Source organism: Enoplosus armatus, chromosome 18 (genome assembly GCF_043641665.1).
Source record: "Enoplosus armatus isolate fEnoArm2 chromosome 18, fEnoArm2.hap1, whole genome shotgun sequence".
Classification (NCBI taxonomy): Eukaryota; Metazoa; Chordata; class Actinopteri; order Centrarchiformes; family Enoplosidae; genus Enoplosus; species Enoplosus armatus.
Window position 1 is genome coordinate 6572575 of NC_092197.1, and position 16573 is coordinate 6589147.

The 16573-nt window shown below is 41.1% G+C and overlaps 1 protein-coding gene across 1 annotated transcript; it reads right to left on the minus strand.

The window, feature by feature from the left end:
- Positions 1-1209: 1209 nt before the first annotated feature.
- On the minus strand, positions 1210-13835 carry hnrpkl (heterogeneous nuclear ribonucleoprotein K, like). The gene is made up of 16 exons (XM_070924516.1): positions 13800-13835; positions 12465-12574; positions 11578-11675; positions 11406-11462; positions 10462-10505; positions 9126-9198; positions 7495-7608; positions 7142-7270; positions 6602-6909; positions 6052-6105; positions 5782-5818; positions 3910-3925; positions 3156-3188; positions 2964-3031; positions 2703-2872; positions 1210-1642 (listed from the first exon to the last, which is right to left on the minus strand). The coding sequence occupies exons 2-16, from the start codon at positions 12523-12525 to the stop codon at positions 1612-1614; spliced, it is 1293 nt and encodes a 430-aa protein (XP_070780617.1). The 5' UTR covers positions 12526-12574; positions 13800-13835; the 3' UTR covers positions 1210-1611.
- Positions 13836-16573: the final 2738 nt, after the last annotated feature.

Genomic DNA, 16573 nt, shown 5'->3' on the forward strand with positions numbered 1-16573 from the left:
TAGATACAGATATGACTGGACAGAAAACACCACTCATGGACTCACAAAGCTGTACGCTCCCCACATCAAATGGCATCGTAAGAGAGCCTTTCAAAAAAAAAAAGAAATTTAAAAGCGCTTCCAAACTGTCAAAATTAAAAACACTGCGAGAATAAATTGATCTAACAGATCAGATATTAAGGTTACATTACAGCGAGTCCAATCACGGTGAGTGGCAGAAAATAAATCAAATAATGATAGAGAGAGGGGGGGGGGAAGATTATCAAACCTGTTTTATGGCGCCATCTCCTTCCAAGAAAGTAGAAAGTATTCTGGGCCTATCTAACCACTCATGAAATTACTGTTTCTATGTAAATATATACACACACTTTATACAGCTCCTTGTCTTTCAACGAAAAACAAACATTTTTAAAATTGTCTTTTAGCTATATCACACTGGCACATTTATCCAAACTTAAAGTAAACGTAGGACAATTTGGAAAATATGTTTATTAAATTTCAGGGAGCGTTAATGAGAAGATTGATGCCACTTCCGTGTTTGTCAGTTAATTATGAAGCTAGCTTAACTAGCAGCCGGTTAGCTTAGCACAAAGACTGGAAACAGGGCTAAACAGCTAGCCTGGCTCTACTGAATGATATAAAAAAAAAAACCACCTACAGTACCAGCGCCTCAAAAGCTCACTAATTAACACATTATATCTCATTTACTACAAAGATAAAACACCTCGTTTTCAGGGCGTCATCTGTTATTATTTCTTGCCTGGGAGCCGTTGCCAGGCAACCAGGAGAGACTCCAGGAAGTTACTCAGTAACACAACCAATCCAACCAAAAATTGTCCTTTATACAATTTGCTTTTTGTATGGGATTAAATAAATGCGACAAAGTGTTAATTAGTGAGCTTTAGTGGTGCTAGTAGGTGTATTATGTTGCCGTTGGACAGAACCAGTGTAGTGGCTGCTAGCTGTAGCTTCATATTTACCATACAGACATGAGAGGTGTCATTCTTCTCATCTAACTCTCCACCACAACGCGAATCAGCATATTTCCCAAAATGTCAAACTACTCCATTAAAGCCCACCTTACAAAAAAAGCACTTAATTTGACAGCAGAAAAGGATGTAGGATGTTGTGTAAAAATGTAAAGTAAAGTTTATTTAAATGGTTCTTTAACCATTCCAAGACCATGCATCTTCATTTGAAGAGTGTGCTTAAACATTTGAGGGGAAAAAAAACCCTACTAAAAATCACACAATGTCCTTACAAAAAGATTACATTCTGCATGCTGTACTGAAATGAGGGAGATAAGGGCCAGGGGGCGGCTCACAACACCAAAAAGTTATCACACAGATGAGTTTACTCCAATGACGGCACAAGAATCTCCTAAAAATAATTACACCAGCACAGAAACATGTTGTTGACTCCTTGTTTGCTGTTTGACAGCTTAAGATTTTTTCCTCAAAATAAAAATGGCAATTTATAGATAGATGGTGTAGTGTGTGATAGTGAGAAGAGGAGGCACATCTACCCAAAGCAGAGGAATGTAGGCTCTGAATAGAAGGAGCAAACAGTATGGCAGCATGGCTTCAAATCTTCTTCTTCACTTTCTTCTTCCTAGAAGAACCGACCAGAGTACTGCCTCACACTGAAATAAGAGACAGATAAAAGGTAAGGACATTTCATGATCACATTAAGAATATTTATTTGAACAGCACCATGACATGGGTCACGAGCTGTTAACGCTGGATACTGCAAACTGTAAGGCATTTTTCATGTGGAGCACAATTGTAAGTAATAAAAAGTATGCCAAGGTCAAGGCTGAAAATAAATTATGTCTGCAAGAAGCAATATGACTGCTGAGACCAGCTTAGCCATTTAGTGATGGGGGGGGGGGGGGGGGTGCTGAGAAGCTCTTCAAGATGAAATACTGGTGTAAGAAAAACACCCTTGTGATCTGGCACAAAACTTGAACATTTATCTATAGCAGTAAAACACTGATTTCAGTAAAATGTCAGGTTTGCACTTATGTTTAATAAAAACTAATGATTATTTTCATTATCAATTAATGTGCCAATTGCTTTCTCTTGTTTTGTCTATAAAATGTCACAAAATAGTGAAAAATACCCTGAAAGCCCAAAGTGAGGTCTTCAAAGTGTTGGCTGTCCCAAACCAACAGCTAAAAGCAGTAAATGCTCACATTTGAGAAGCTGAAACCACAAAAGAAGTCTTTTTTGCTTAAGAGATGAAATAAGTAAATGAGTAATCGATTATCAAAACAATTGCAGATAAATATTCTGTTGATCAATTAATGGATAAGTCTATGATAATCACTTCAGCTCTAGCCAAAATTAGCACCATTCTGGTGTTTAGTTTTTGTTACTGATCTTGGTCAACTTCTGGTCCAAAAACCAAGGAAGTAATGGTAATAGTATATGCAGTATATGGAGTATAGTACAATTAATACAACAGCAACTATGGTCAACAAACTAATTATATGTTTCATGTATTTTATTATTAAGTCTGTCTGATTCACCTGGCTGCAACACAAATGTACCCTACCTAACAATAGAGTTAAGTCAAACTATTTAACACAGCAAGTTAAAAACATTCACTTCCATCCAGTAGTGGAAGAGAACACAGAGGACACCACTCTGCTCCAATGAGATGATTTAGAGTTTTTTGGGGGGAATCACTGGAGCACATGCCTGTTCTGCAGCAGGTACTGGGCGTTCTGGATCTGGTCCTGTGTTCCTGTGATGGTGATGATGCGGTCCTCAGAGCCCTCTAGTGGTTCATCAATCTTGATGGATGCCCCAGACTCATGGCGGATCTGCTTGATCCTCTGGCCACCCTTACCGATGATGGAGCCAGCCAGCTGCAAAACAACCACACAGGCCAATGAAAACGCATTCAGGGGTGAAATGTCTTCATTGCTGTAAGAGTCATGTTTTTTTTTTCCTACTTACATCTTTTGGGATGGTGACTTGTGTTGTGATGACTGGGCCTCCAATGTCACTATATGAACCTCTACCACCTACAGTAGGAGGGGAGAAAGAACATGTAAGGTTTGTCTTTAACTAAAGCATGCAACGAGAAGAAACAATCCCTTTAGGTTAGGAAACAAGACACTAGGACAATAATAATCCATCCCCACTCACCAGACTGAAAGTGCTCCCAGGAGGAATTGTTGTCTTTGAAAACATTGGAAAGGAAACAAGAAAGTGATTCAAAGACAAGATTTAGTGTGATTGTAAATAAGAAATAGAGTTTTCCCTCTATGTGTTCTAACAAATATGTTAAAGGAAAATTATGTTTCTGGTTTTTAATAGGGAATGTTTATTCATTGACGTACTTCTTGACGAAAGGGTAACGTTGCAACAAATTGTCTGTTATAATCATTCAATTTGTAGTAAAACTACTGTGTGTGTGTGTGTGTGTGTGTGCACAATTATGCCAAAGTACAGTAAGCCCAAACTGAACCAGGAAGTCACTCAGAGAAAAACAAGGGGTGTCAGCTGTTGCAATCCAATACAACTGTTCAGCCATAAAGTCTACTTTGATGATGCCTGTAATGTTCCATCTACTGTCATAGAGGTGTTAATTCAATCCAATACAATTCAAACAATAATGTCACCATAAAAATGATGAGCTTTGCAAAGTGAAGTTATGGTATGGTAGGGCTGCATTAGATTATACAGGTGTACCTAATAAAGTGGACTGGGTGTAATTATCTCACTGCGAACTTGAAAACCAATAACATAATAACATGCGGTTGCCCCTACATAACATATATGAAACGAATGGCATCCGAAACTATGAAAATAAGACCCAAGTTAAAAAAAGAAGACACGATTTTCCTTTGATGAAATAATTGTAAATCTGTGATGGATTTACATAAACATCAACACTCACCATATCCGCCTCCACTCTGCATTTCAGGATCAATTGGAGAGAAAAAAAAGATAAACATAAAACTGTTTTAATGACACAATATTGACAGTATTCTGCACAATACTAAACCACACACTCTGTATCCATTCTACATTATATTACGAACAACCTGGCCCATACTGGGTAGGATCATTTTTGCATCCAGAACAGACTGAATTATCTGAGGCACGATTCAGCAAGGTGCTGGAAATGTTCCACAAGGATCTGAGTCTGTGCTGATTCCACAGCATTAAGCAGTCCTTGCACATTTTTCAGTGACATTCATGCTTCAAATATCCCATTCCACTTTATCTGAAAAGTACATTATTGGTTTGAAATCTGAGGCCTGCGGGCCACTGAAACAATATGAAGCGCCCTGAGATGACAAGTTGTTTTGTCAATATCTTTCTGGAATTATTCCTATGAAAGGATACAACCTGTTTAGCAATAATGTAATGGTGATAATGTGACGATGGCTTAAAGACACCTTTAAAGCACTCTGTACCAAAAAAGCTCTCACAGGGACACACACTGGCATTGATGGAAAGCACCTGAAAGCGTCAGCAGTTAGACCTGCAGTTTGAGTCCAACATGATCGAGCTATTGGGAAGAGTAAAATTGGCAACAGCTGCAGCAGTTTAGAGCAGACATGTTGGTGTGTGCCATCTACAGGCAAGGACAGGAAAGCTTCTGCAATTTCAAGCTGGTTCTACCAACATGACAGTGAGTTCAGTGATCTCCATTGGCTTCCACAGTCATCAGATCTGAATCCAATAGCGCACCTTTGGTATGTGGTGGAAAGGGAGATTTGGTAAGATCTGCAGTAACTGCGTGATGCCATCATGTCAACATAGACCAGCAACTCTAAGGAATGTTTCAGGTCACCTTGTTGAACCCATGCCATGAAAAATTCAGGCTGTTCTGGGGGCAAAGGGGGGTCCCACCCGGGTGTATCTAATAAAGTGGTTACTGCTGAATATGACAAGAACAGAGTTAACACAGCTTTCAGATGTTGAGTTAGTCTGGATTTTTTTTTATTCCAAGATAAAATAGCATGGGCTGGGATGCAGATGTCAGAGCACAAGAAACAAAAGAGTGTGCGATGTAAAGACAAAGATTAGAAAAGGAAGATATGTAACTGAACCATTTTACATTCATAGTCACAGGTGGCAACTCAGAGATGAAGATTCAAGAAACTTGAAACTGGGTCAAAATATTAAAACTTATTTAGTGCTTGACCTTCTTTAAAGCAAAATGATTGAGAAACAATTTGGGATATTACTTTTTATAGACATGGTTCAAGATAATGAATTAATTGCTCATATTTAGGACATTGAAATGCACAGTAATCATTTGCCCTAACCTCCAAGTCCAATGTCCTATTCAAATTGCTAATACAGCAGTCTTAATTACAGACAGGCCATAACAAATATTTCTGCTATGGTTTATAAGTTCTTTGAGCATGAGCACTGTTTATTTGATCAAATGTATTCTTTGCCTTCTTGTTGAAACAATTTGTTGCAGCTAAGACCTGAAGGGAACCTGTTCAGGAATTGCTTTGGTTTCAGCTCAAGTTCATTTGCTAGCCTGGTGGATCTCTGGACTACGTACTCAGCTGCTCTGTGGTAACCAAGGAGACAACTGTTGCCAGGCAACAACAGGCCTAGATCAGTGTGCATACACAGTGAAAAAGCAGCAGTGTCCATGCCTCCGTGCCTGTACTACACTCAGAAAAAGGAATTCCAATCACCTCATCTGAAAAATAATTCACCAACACCTACTACACACAAGTAGGAAGCTACAAACACACAGGCTAGCATTACAGCTGCACCTGTACACACAGACGGCACTCACCATGCTGTCGTAACGGTCTCCTCTGCCTCTTCTGTCACTACAGACAAAAATATATGCATTAATATAGTTTCTACACTTAACACTACAGCATCAAGCAGGTCAGCGTTGTCAGATTGGTATTTAGAAATCTGTGAGTGTGAAAGGACATGCAGACTCTACAGATGACCTGTGATCAGACTGGTGGGTTGACATTCTGCTACTGAGCAACTGATATCTGTTGCTCTGCTTTTGAAAGAAACTAAATCGTTGACAGTCCTACACCGTACTCACCTTGGTCTGTCGTCCATGCTGCCATGATAACTGCCATGTGAGAACCTGTCTCCCCTGCAAACAATGAGACAAGGAAAGTGTGTTGGAAAAATAAAATACACATTTTTAACTGTATCTAAACAATTGGGAATCTAAGGGTGCTCTCACACCTGTAGCTTGGTTCATTTGGTCCAGACCAAGGATAAAAAATTATGTATTGTTGCTTTTTACGTGTTTACCAACCAAGACCTGTAAGCAAGAAGTCATATGGACTGAGATGTCAGATTCCAGTGACTGAAAGAAAATCATGCATGCTCCTTTTGAGAATATTTATCTTATCTGGTGTCATGAAGAGCTTATGAAAAAATTACTGATGAGCATTATTGGTTGAAACTGCAACTGGACTTTGTATATCATAAATGACAGCCAGAAACTGGACAAAAACCAGATTGACAGCTTTCATACGAGCCAAAACGAACCAAACCACTATGGCAAACGCACCAGAGTTCGTTTTAACGAACCAAACAGGTTAGGTGTGAAAGCACCCACAGTTAAGTGGGCCCCTCCTCACCCTCCTCTTGGCGGTGGTGGCGGGGGAAGAGGCAGGTTACGCGCTCGGCTGCCCCCTCGTCCACCCCTGCTCAGCGGTGGTGGAGGACCCCGACGGGGGCTCATGTCGTCGTACTCTCTTCTGGCAGGTGGCATGGGTCTGTTGCCACGAACGGGGGGCATGCGCTCAAAGCCCCCACGCACACGAATAGGGAAGCCACCAATGGGTCGCCTGCCTCTCTCCTCGAATAACATGGTGAAACCGCCATAGTCATATGTCTCATCGTAGAAATTAGGGTCATAAGGCTGGGCACGACCTTTGATTGGTGCCTGCAAAAAAGAGAAAAGATTGCAGGCTCTGTTCTGAAATAACGGAACATAACGGTAATACTCCGAACATTTAAAGCCGTTGACTTTTCAGTAACGATATATCAAGTTAAAATCATGGACTTCTAGTCTTAGTCTAGTCATAGTCTTATAACTATCCTTCAGCCTGCAAGAGATGAAACACATGACTGTATAAATTTGAGGCTTTCGACAGATCTCAGAGATGTAAACTCACCTCTGACACCAGCTCCAGGATAACTTTTATACATTCAATGACACGTTCTGGCTTTCCTCCCACCAAGACGACTCTGTCAGTGGAGTGTGGACAGCACTCCTGGAACAACTTGATGGTGGTCTGAGTGTTCTGGTGCACAGACACATGAAAATGTTAGACTTATATTCAGACAAAAAAAATTATCTTCTGATTGCTTTTCTAGTGAACTAGCCAATGACACCAGCAAAACAAATACTCTTTTCATACATGTATGTAATGTCATTATTGCTATTGTAACCAACAATTCATCTCTAGGCCAACTATTGGTGCAGAGCATCATGGCGAGGTTCCTGATAATCTGGACTATGTCCTACCTCTCTCAGCTCCTTTATCTTGGCACCTTTTACCCCAATGATGCCCCCTGCCAAGCTTTGATGGATAAGCAGGCGAAGCTCACTGTCAAAATCAATCCCACTGTAATGCTGGTACTACAAAAACACAAAGCAAGATCAGTAATGTCAGTGGGGCCTGAAAGTCTTCCCATTGTTGATCAATAAAGCATTTCTCTCTATGTTGCAATGAAAAACGATGGCCATTCTACTGTATGCAAATATAACATGTTAACTTCTAAATGATCCGTACACAGAAATGTGAATGTCTGAACAAGAGATAAGTTGTCAGGATCACAGAGGAAATTTGGAAATCTTTGCAAGCGTATGTTATGTTCTCTTAAAATACTTTCATTCAAACAGAAACATTCATTTTGTTCTGTAACCCATCGCATTTTTTTGTTTTACTTTCCTGAAATAATGGAACTTATGAACAAGTTTACCTGTGCAATTTCGATTAAGGAAATACATTTAGGGTAAAACACACTGCACAACATATAAAGATCACCTGTCAAAACCCATATTTTTTGGGATTAGCACCAGACTTCTGTCTGATACAAGCTGCTTGTTTTAAAAGATCTGGCCAGGAATATAATTTTAGATTAGTTCATTCTCACACCTCTAATATTGAATAGTAGTAAAATAAGCAACATGTGCCAGTTTTGGAAGCAGCATGGGGTAACTGACAGACACCACTTTGGCACGTTGCTTTGAATCAGTCTCAAAAGTGATGACACGACAAAAGAAACTCTCAACAAATCATGACAGCATTTGCCAAAAACAGGAAAACTGTAGTTGGTGGCAAAGATTGAGCTCATTAAAGAAGTCAAGATTAGACAATCACCAAAAATAAAACTTTTTAACCATTTTTGTGACAGTCCAGACAAAGGCTAATTGCTGTGTGCTTCAGAAAGGTGGTAGTTATGGCAGAGACGCCATTTGGAAAATACATCCAAGGTCAACAAAGTAAGATGTATAATGTGTTACGAGGCACAAAACCTGGAGCAATAGACGCGTAACCTTTCACTCTGATGTGTGGACACATCTGAAGCAATGTGTGCCAACTGCTAAATATGGCAGTGGATCAGTATTAGTATGGGTTCCATCGCATGGGAATCAATGCAGTGATTTGTCTGCAAAACAGGTCAGGGCTCTCAGGTTGACCTGAGCAGTTTAAAAAGACCACTGCAGTAAGATCATAAGAGTGACTTGTGGCCAATCAGCAAGTGGTCAAAGTAGACTTTTGTTACCTGAACAAATGAGTCTCAACAAAGTAAAGGGTTACGGGTCGGGATAAGGTAGTTTTGTTGTGGACAGTTTACATCCAGGTTAACAAGCTGTTGGCACATTGTTGCGTTTGTTGGCTCGTTACTGCCACCAACAAAACCAAAGGGAGGATATGAATTGTGCGACCCACATGCTTGCGTGTCCTCAATTGCATGCACCACGTGGTACCTTAAAGGCTTGTGCAGAACATTATGAAGTACACTTCATATTCTGCATATTTATGACCAACTTAATTTTTTTCAAATTCCAATAGGCAACACATTTCATAATCATCAATCATCCTGGACTGCCCTCTGTTAATGTACACAGTAATTAACATGGCGGCTTACCTCCTCCAGAGTTGGTATGATTTTCAGCAGAATCTCTCCAATAGTGTCGATGCTGGCATTCACACTCAGGATGCTGTCAGGAAGCAAGGCATTACAAGGGGGACAAAAAGTAGAACACAAAGCAAAACCTGATTTAAAAAAAAAAATATGTGAGAAGCAGTCCAGCAAACATTTACGGACAAAGTTACCAAAGGCTTCAAACTATAAAAAAAAAAAAAAAAATTAATTACATACTACACACAATTATAACTTTTCCCCAACACTAGATTGATTAAATCAGCAGCTGACATGCACTCAATCTAATATTATTTTCAAAGTAAGGGAAGCCTTGGGCGGATGGGCAGCTTCAGAACGGCTCAAATTAATGTGAGACTGGCCACACAGAGTTTGGGGGGGGGGGGGGGGGGGGGGGGGTGTGAGAGAGAGATCTTCTATTACCATCCCACCACCAGCAAGTTGGGGAAAAGGAACATAACAAACTCAAACAATAGCTTGCCATGACCATTGCGCCACCAGCACACCTTCTCATCGTGACCAGGGGTTGGGGAAGAGGGGAGAGGTGGGGAGGAGAGGGCTTGGGGCTGAGGTGAGGAGGAGACGAGGTGGGCAGTAGAAAAGAGTAACAGAGCAGAGGTGGGGAAGGAAATGTGAGTGGTTACCAACTACTTTGTGGCACAGGACAGGAGCAGGGGTGGAGGGGTTGGGGGGGGTTATGAAAGGTTTGGCAGGCAGCTCTGATCAGATGTGGCCTGAGAGAAATTTAACAGAAGGGATGCAGCACAATGAGATAAAGAGACGACATTTATGAGTGACAGAGTGGGGGGACGGAGCCTCCAGACAAGAGCCAGTGCTCTCTCAGAAATCATGGACAGTGATGCTGAAAACAGAAGGGGAGGGGGGTGGAGGAGGGGGGGGTCGGAGGTAAAGGGGGCCAGGTGGGCCACAGAGGACAGAGCGAGAAAAAGATGTCTGCTTTCCACAAGTTTCATGGTAAAATTAAACATCACAGCAAGGAAAAACAACATCCAACAGCTGTGTCGCTAACCATTAAATACCAACTACTTGGTAGTGGGTTGTCAGTGATACTCTGCATGGACAATAAACTGTAATGACAAAAACGTCCAACTCAATGGAGATGCTTAAAATGGACAGAAAATCAAAAGGGAACAATACACGTCTCTTACAAGTGGAGGAGGGGGGTGTTTGGGGGGGGGGGGGGGGGGGGGGTATACTCTCATGTATATAAAAATGTTAAAATGAAACAGAAGGCAGGTTATCAAAGACATGTGTTTCACTGTTCTAATCAGGCAGTGAGGCAATAACTGGTGGGACATACCGCTCTGGGCCACTGCTGTCTGGGACTGATACACTGGCATTGTACTGCATGGGCCGAGTTGGTGGTGGTGGTGGTTGTGGTGGTGGTTGTGGTGGAGGAGGTTGGCATTGGGCAGGGGCATTCAATCACAAGATGTCAAGTTAGGTGCCCGTTTAAGGAGGGGCACGGTTTATGGGCGGGGCCAACCGGGAGTGTCAGGTGGGCGGGCGTTCAGGGGCGGGCGGAGGTTGGGCCAACGTCAAGGTGGGCAACGCAGGAGGGGCATGTCGATCCAGTACATGGGCAACGGAGGAAGGTGGCCAAAAATAAAAACAAAAAAGTAAAGGAGAAGGGAAGAGGGGGAGAAGGAATACATTTTTAATTGAATACACGCTATACTTTGACCCAAAAGTGAAATGAGAGACTTGAAACTGTGGTGAGTGAAGAAGAACAGGAAGTGCGACCTGAACAAAGAGAAGTATAAAAAAAAATTTAAAAACAGTCTGGAGCACTACAGAGTTTTACGTCCCTGAAGAGAAAAAAAAAAAAAAAAAAAAAAGACTACATCCACTCAGGCTTTCAGGCACCTGTTGTCACTTCAAGGTCAAACATAGCTTCAACACTGTGAGGGGAACTGGAATCAGGTTGAAACTCACAAGAAGACTGGAAACAAAACCCAACAGATCTGTCTAACTAGGCCTTCCTCATCTGTCCACATGAGCCAACTTGGTTTCATCCTTATAGAGGAGTGATCTTTGTCTAACAGTGCATGTCAATTCTTGATGTCAACTGATTCAAATCTGCTGGCAAAAAATCTGAGACTGATTCTGTGGGAATCCAAAGAATAGGGGGTTTGAATTATTGGAATTTAGGTTTGAGTGCTTTCAATTTAAAGGAGGGCATTAGCCAACTAAATCTTCTCCTCAGCTGCAGAAATGTTAGCAGCATTTTATCCATTTACTCACGTCTGTGCGTAGGGCTTTTATGTTCTTGCCACCCTTTCCAATAACAGCACCGGCATTCTGTGAAGAAAAAGAAGGTTTTCCTTAGAAAAAGAAATTGCTTTGATCAACAGAGGAAAAAAACTGTGGTGTGGACCAGAAACTAACGTGAACAACTGTGTGAATGGGTCTTTACTTTGCTCTGAAGCAGCACACGCAGCTCCACCATCTCATCTGCGTTGCGAGAACGTTTGAAGGCCTGCTCCTCGTCCATGTCCTCAGCTGGGCGTTTACCTGAGAGGGAAGACAATTCAGGTCAAATCTGAGCCAGGTAGTCAGTCTGTACGAGGTATTAAATAGGTTACAACAGACATCCTGGATAATAACTTTGACGCCACTCTGTAGAATTTGTCAATTTCCAACTCTGGCATCCCAGTATGGCAGTATAAGAAAAATGTAATCTTTGACTCTTTAAACTTGTTTCATCAGGATTATCTCACTAAAGCTATTAGAAGTATTATCTTCTATAATGACACAAAAATGCTACACATGGTGGCTAAACTTTAGGACTATGCTGCCATAATATTTAGAAACAAATGCCAAACCAAATGACATTGCATCATTACTAACCACAGTCACAGAAGGGTTAATCGAAGTGATAAAAATATAAATATAAATACATGATGAGTGCTAAGTCTACAGTATGTTCCACCACAAGAATGGGTTTCATTCAGCAGCCAACTGTATCCTGGATTAGGTCCAGCACCACCATGTACCCTTCCTGGATTAAAACATGGGCAGATCTGCTCAGGGCCCACAGAACAGCAGTATCTTGGACAGGAGAATCCCTCAACCATCTGACATGTCCACATGCTATGGAGTGCTGGCCAGAAATGTTCAGTTTTTTCTTTTTTCCTCCCTTGAGTGAACTAATTAGCCGGTATATCTACACACCGGATATAACACTACATAATCTCAGTTCAATTTCTACTTTATGCATGAGTTCATTCATGCAGTTTACATTATGGTCACAAACAGCAGATTTTTTTTTCTTTGTCAAAATTAAGACGTGTGTGATGTTACCATTAGCGTCAGTGGTGCTGAATGTGTTGTCTTCGTCCTGCTCTTCGATTTTCACCTCCATTGTCTTGCACCTGCACTGGAATGCAAACAGGCTCCTCTCCCTGGATCTGCTAAAAGAGAGGGGGGGTTGATAATACAGTCCGCCTGGCAAACATCTAATCAAATATTCTAAATTGGGCTGCACGATTATTTTTATTATCAGTCAATCCTTTTCTCGAGTAATCGATTAATTGGTTGGCCTATAATATGTCAATAAATAGTGAAAAATGTACATTACACATTTCCCAACGTGTCTTGTTTTGTCCAACCAATGGACTAAAACCCCAAAACATCCAGTTTACTACCACATAGAATGCAGCATATCCTTGTGTTGACTGAATGACTGAAAAAATGAATTATCAAAGTAGTTGGAGATTATTTGTCAACTACTTGATTAATCATTTAAGCTGTAGTTCTAATAGCTGACAAGAGGGACTAATTAAGACAAATCATATGAAGTCACGAGTCAAGTGTGCATGCGGCAGCATCTGTCAGCATCCGTTCAGTCAGAATCTAGGCTTGAAGACTATAAATAAAGTATACTGCACGCATGCAATCCACCTACGTGCACTGCCCACTGTTGCTAGTTGAATACTGCAAAAACAGGTTGGACTTCTGCAAGCATCACTCCTGTGCTGAGGCCTTGCTAAGTTATAGGGAGATGCTGGTCAACGCCTACATAGTTTAGGAATTAGCAGCACCCATTTTAACAACCGTGGGTTTTTCAAGAGCACCAACAGCTACCCATATGTATGACAGCTTCTCCAGAAAATTCATATTCATAGGTGCATTAAAGCCATCCGGAACAAATTAGCCATTTGTGTTGACAGCTAATCACGCACTGTAACTTGTTATATCGAGCCCTTTTATCGCCAAATAAATCCAAAACAGCTACCCGAAGAAACTGTACATAAAGGAAACTGCGCAATTCCTTACACTTAAAAGGAAAACGTGTTTCTCACCTGATCTGTCGGCCAGCAAACTGTAGTTAGCTAGCTAGCTTCTTCGTAGTGTTTTGCTAAGTTTACATGACTTCGCTAAGCTAACAGCTCTGCTAAGCTAGCCAGTTGCTTTCTGTGTGTTTGCGAGGCGTGTCTACCAGCTACAGTGTACACGTTGTGACTGTACAGCATTAACTAGCGAGAAATAACACTAGCACAGCACGAAAATCCAGCTATCCTTGTAATATCAGGGTGGTGAAATCTAATGAAATGAATCACAGCTAACAAGCAGGTTAAGCAACGCAACGTTATATACCAGGCTGACAATATGTAGCTAACAGTTAGGAAAACAAACCTGCAGCAAAACCACGTTCACTGCGGTCGTCCACGGTTTCCTCGCCCAAAAACGTTTGCACGTTTTCAGCATGGAGAGAAGAGACTGTGGGTGAGCTCGTCGACACTCACCCGCTGGTTTGTTACTTACGCTAGTCAAGTCAGCACGGGCGGGCGGGGCTAAGACACATCGAATTCACCGAAAGGAATTGGTGTACCCGTGTAGCCACGCAGGACATTTCATCAAACTCACCCTGACTAGTTACGGGATAATTGTCCCGGGTTAGGACTCGCAGGCAGCTCTTCCTCTCAGGCTACCAGGCAGCCTACAACCCCGCCCCCTCCGGGTGACACTCCCATCTACTTATAACGACCACTATCTAAAAGGGGTTTAAGGTCCCGAATAATGACTCTCAGGTTAGTTTATGGATACATTTATAAGGTTCATTTGAATCCCACAGCTGGGTCCCAGTTCAATAATACATATTACTGTAAGTCTACCCGGATTTTGAGTATAGTAAAGTATAGAATAGTATAGTATAGTATAGTATGAAGTCCATTCAAACTGAAAAAAATAAGCATGTTTAAATATATCAGTGTTTGTATGCTAAATTAACTCGATATTTGACTTATGTCCCACTATCCTTATTTTGTGACTATCCACTACTGACCTAGACGCTTATTGTCACAAAGTAGCCTACTTCTAGACTTGTTGGTTAGTCCTAAAACTTGAAGCTTGCTAAATCATTAAAGTGAAAATTTTTGAAATTACATTAATGGGTCATTCATGACCATTCCCAATTTCCCATTGTATTTGGTAGAGGGGTACAAAAAACACCCATTTAGAGCTAAAATGATCAGTTGATTAATTGATTAGTCAATCGACAGAAAATTAATGTATTCTAATTGAACTATTTTGATATCGAATCATCGAGTAAGTGTTTTTTTTTTAAGCAAAACTCAAACTATTTTCTGGTTGCAGTTTCCTCAATGTGGATTTGTTGTTTTTCTCTCACTTCTATTATTGTAAATTGTATATCTTTGGGTTTGGACGGTGAAGATCACCAGAACACCTTTCTCCAACAGTGACCCATTCATGAGGACTGGTCCAATGGAGGGGCCATTGGACCAGTGCTCAGCAGACCGGTGGGAGAATACCCAGGTTCTGATACTTTGACATTTCAAGCCCAACTCCTGGATGCACAAGCCACTGCTGCCCTTCCCCTCATGTGCAGGAGCCCCGTTGGAGACAGTGATCCTCCAGGTCAAGACAATCTTGTTATCAATAACTAAACACAAAACTCTGCATAACGAAAGCCTTTTTACAGCTATATGTGTAGCTGAAACTCGAGAACAGCAACATTGAACAAATGTAGTCATTAATCCTAACCACCTACACCAACTCAGAGTTCAAGCTGTCCCACCAGGTTTATTTCATCCTCATGATATTCACGCCAGACGTTAGTAAAGGCAGTTTGGTCTGAAATAATAAAGTTTGTAATGGCTGAAATAGTACTATGGCGTGTATTCCCTCAGATAAGACGTAGGAACGTAACAGTGTGCAAAGTGTTGGTAATCCATAGACTGAGAGACAGTGGATAGTACAGGATGTAGATCAGTGGGCTGAGTCACAGCTGCATCACTGCATGCAAGGTTCAAGACAAGTCTGCCATCAGCTGGTTCAGGAAGAGGTAGGAGCAGAGATGGAGGACTTGCAGAGTTGGATGATGCAGAAGTGGCACCAAACTAAATGTACAAGAGGAGGAGGTGGATGTCTTGGTCTGACATGGCAAAAGTCTCAGACATGTGACTCCTCCACAGCTGATCTCTACCTCTTTCTAAGTTCAAAACTCATGTCCCACAGGAGCTCAAAGTAAAGGTTCTTCCAGCTAAGAACATCATCTAGACTTCAAGCAACAGAACATTGAAAAAGATAAACTATAAAATCTGTTAGAATAAAAGAATAATGCTTTGAATCCTTCCAAAGAAATAGCATTGAGAGCTGATAATCTTGTTGGATTTGATTACCTGAGGTTGAACGTTTCCAACCAGTAACAACACACTAACATTTGTATGCATAGACACAAACACACAGATGCACAAATCTACTTTTCTCAGTGCAACAAGATTCACTTTAGTTTTTTCTGCAGTGCTAAAATGAAAAGGCCACGAGATTAGATTTATTAATCCGACATCAGCGTCCCGAGCCGCCACCTCTCTGCCCATTTATTGCAAATCAGGAGCCCGAATTATGTCCATACTTGATCTATTTTAAACATCCCTTTTTCTCGTAGTGTTGTCATGCTCCTTCAGATATAGGCAAGGATCTATTGCAAAATAAAGAGCTCTCTTCCCTCTCCTATACTCTGAGGTTACCATGGAGACAGATATAATTCAGTTCTTGATGTTTCTCATAAAAAAAAGCCTGCGTACATATTTTCATCTGCAACCATAGCGACACTTGACATTGTCAGCGCTATTTGTAAAAAGCAAGTCACCATAGCGACACTAACCATCCAGGCTGTGTCATAGATCATGTGTCCTAGCTGAGTATGCCTCCTCATTATGAGTGAAATTTAGGAATCCACTGGTAAACAGGATTTATTTGTTCATTCTGAAGCATATTATCACCTTGATGTTGAGGACTGAAAAATAATGGATTTATGTGACATTTAATTTGCTCAGTTTGGGGCATTAAAGGTATAAAAACACCAGATTATGTATGTATTATTAATATATACAGTGGTGAGTGGACACCAACATCAGTGCAATACTTGCAGGTATTATTGACACATT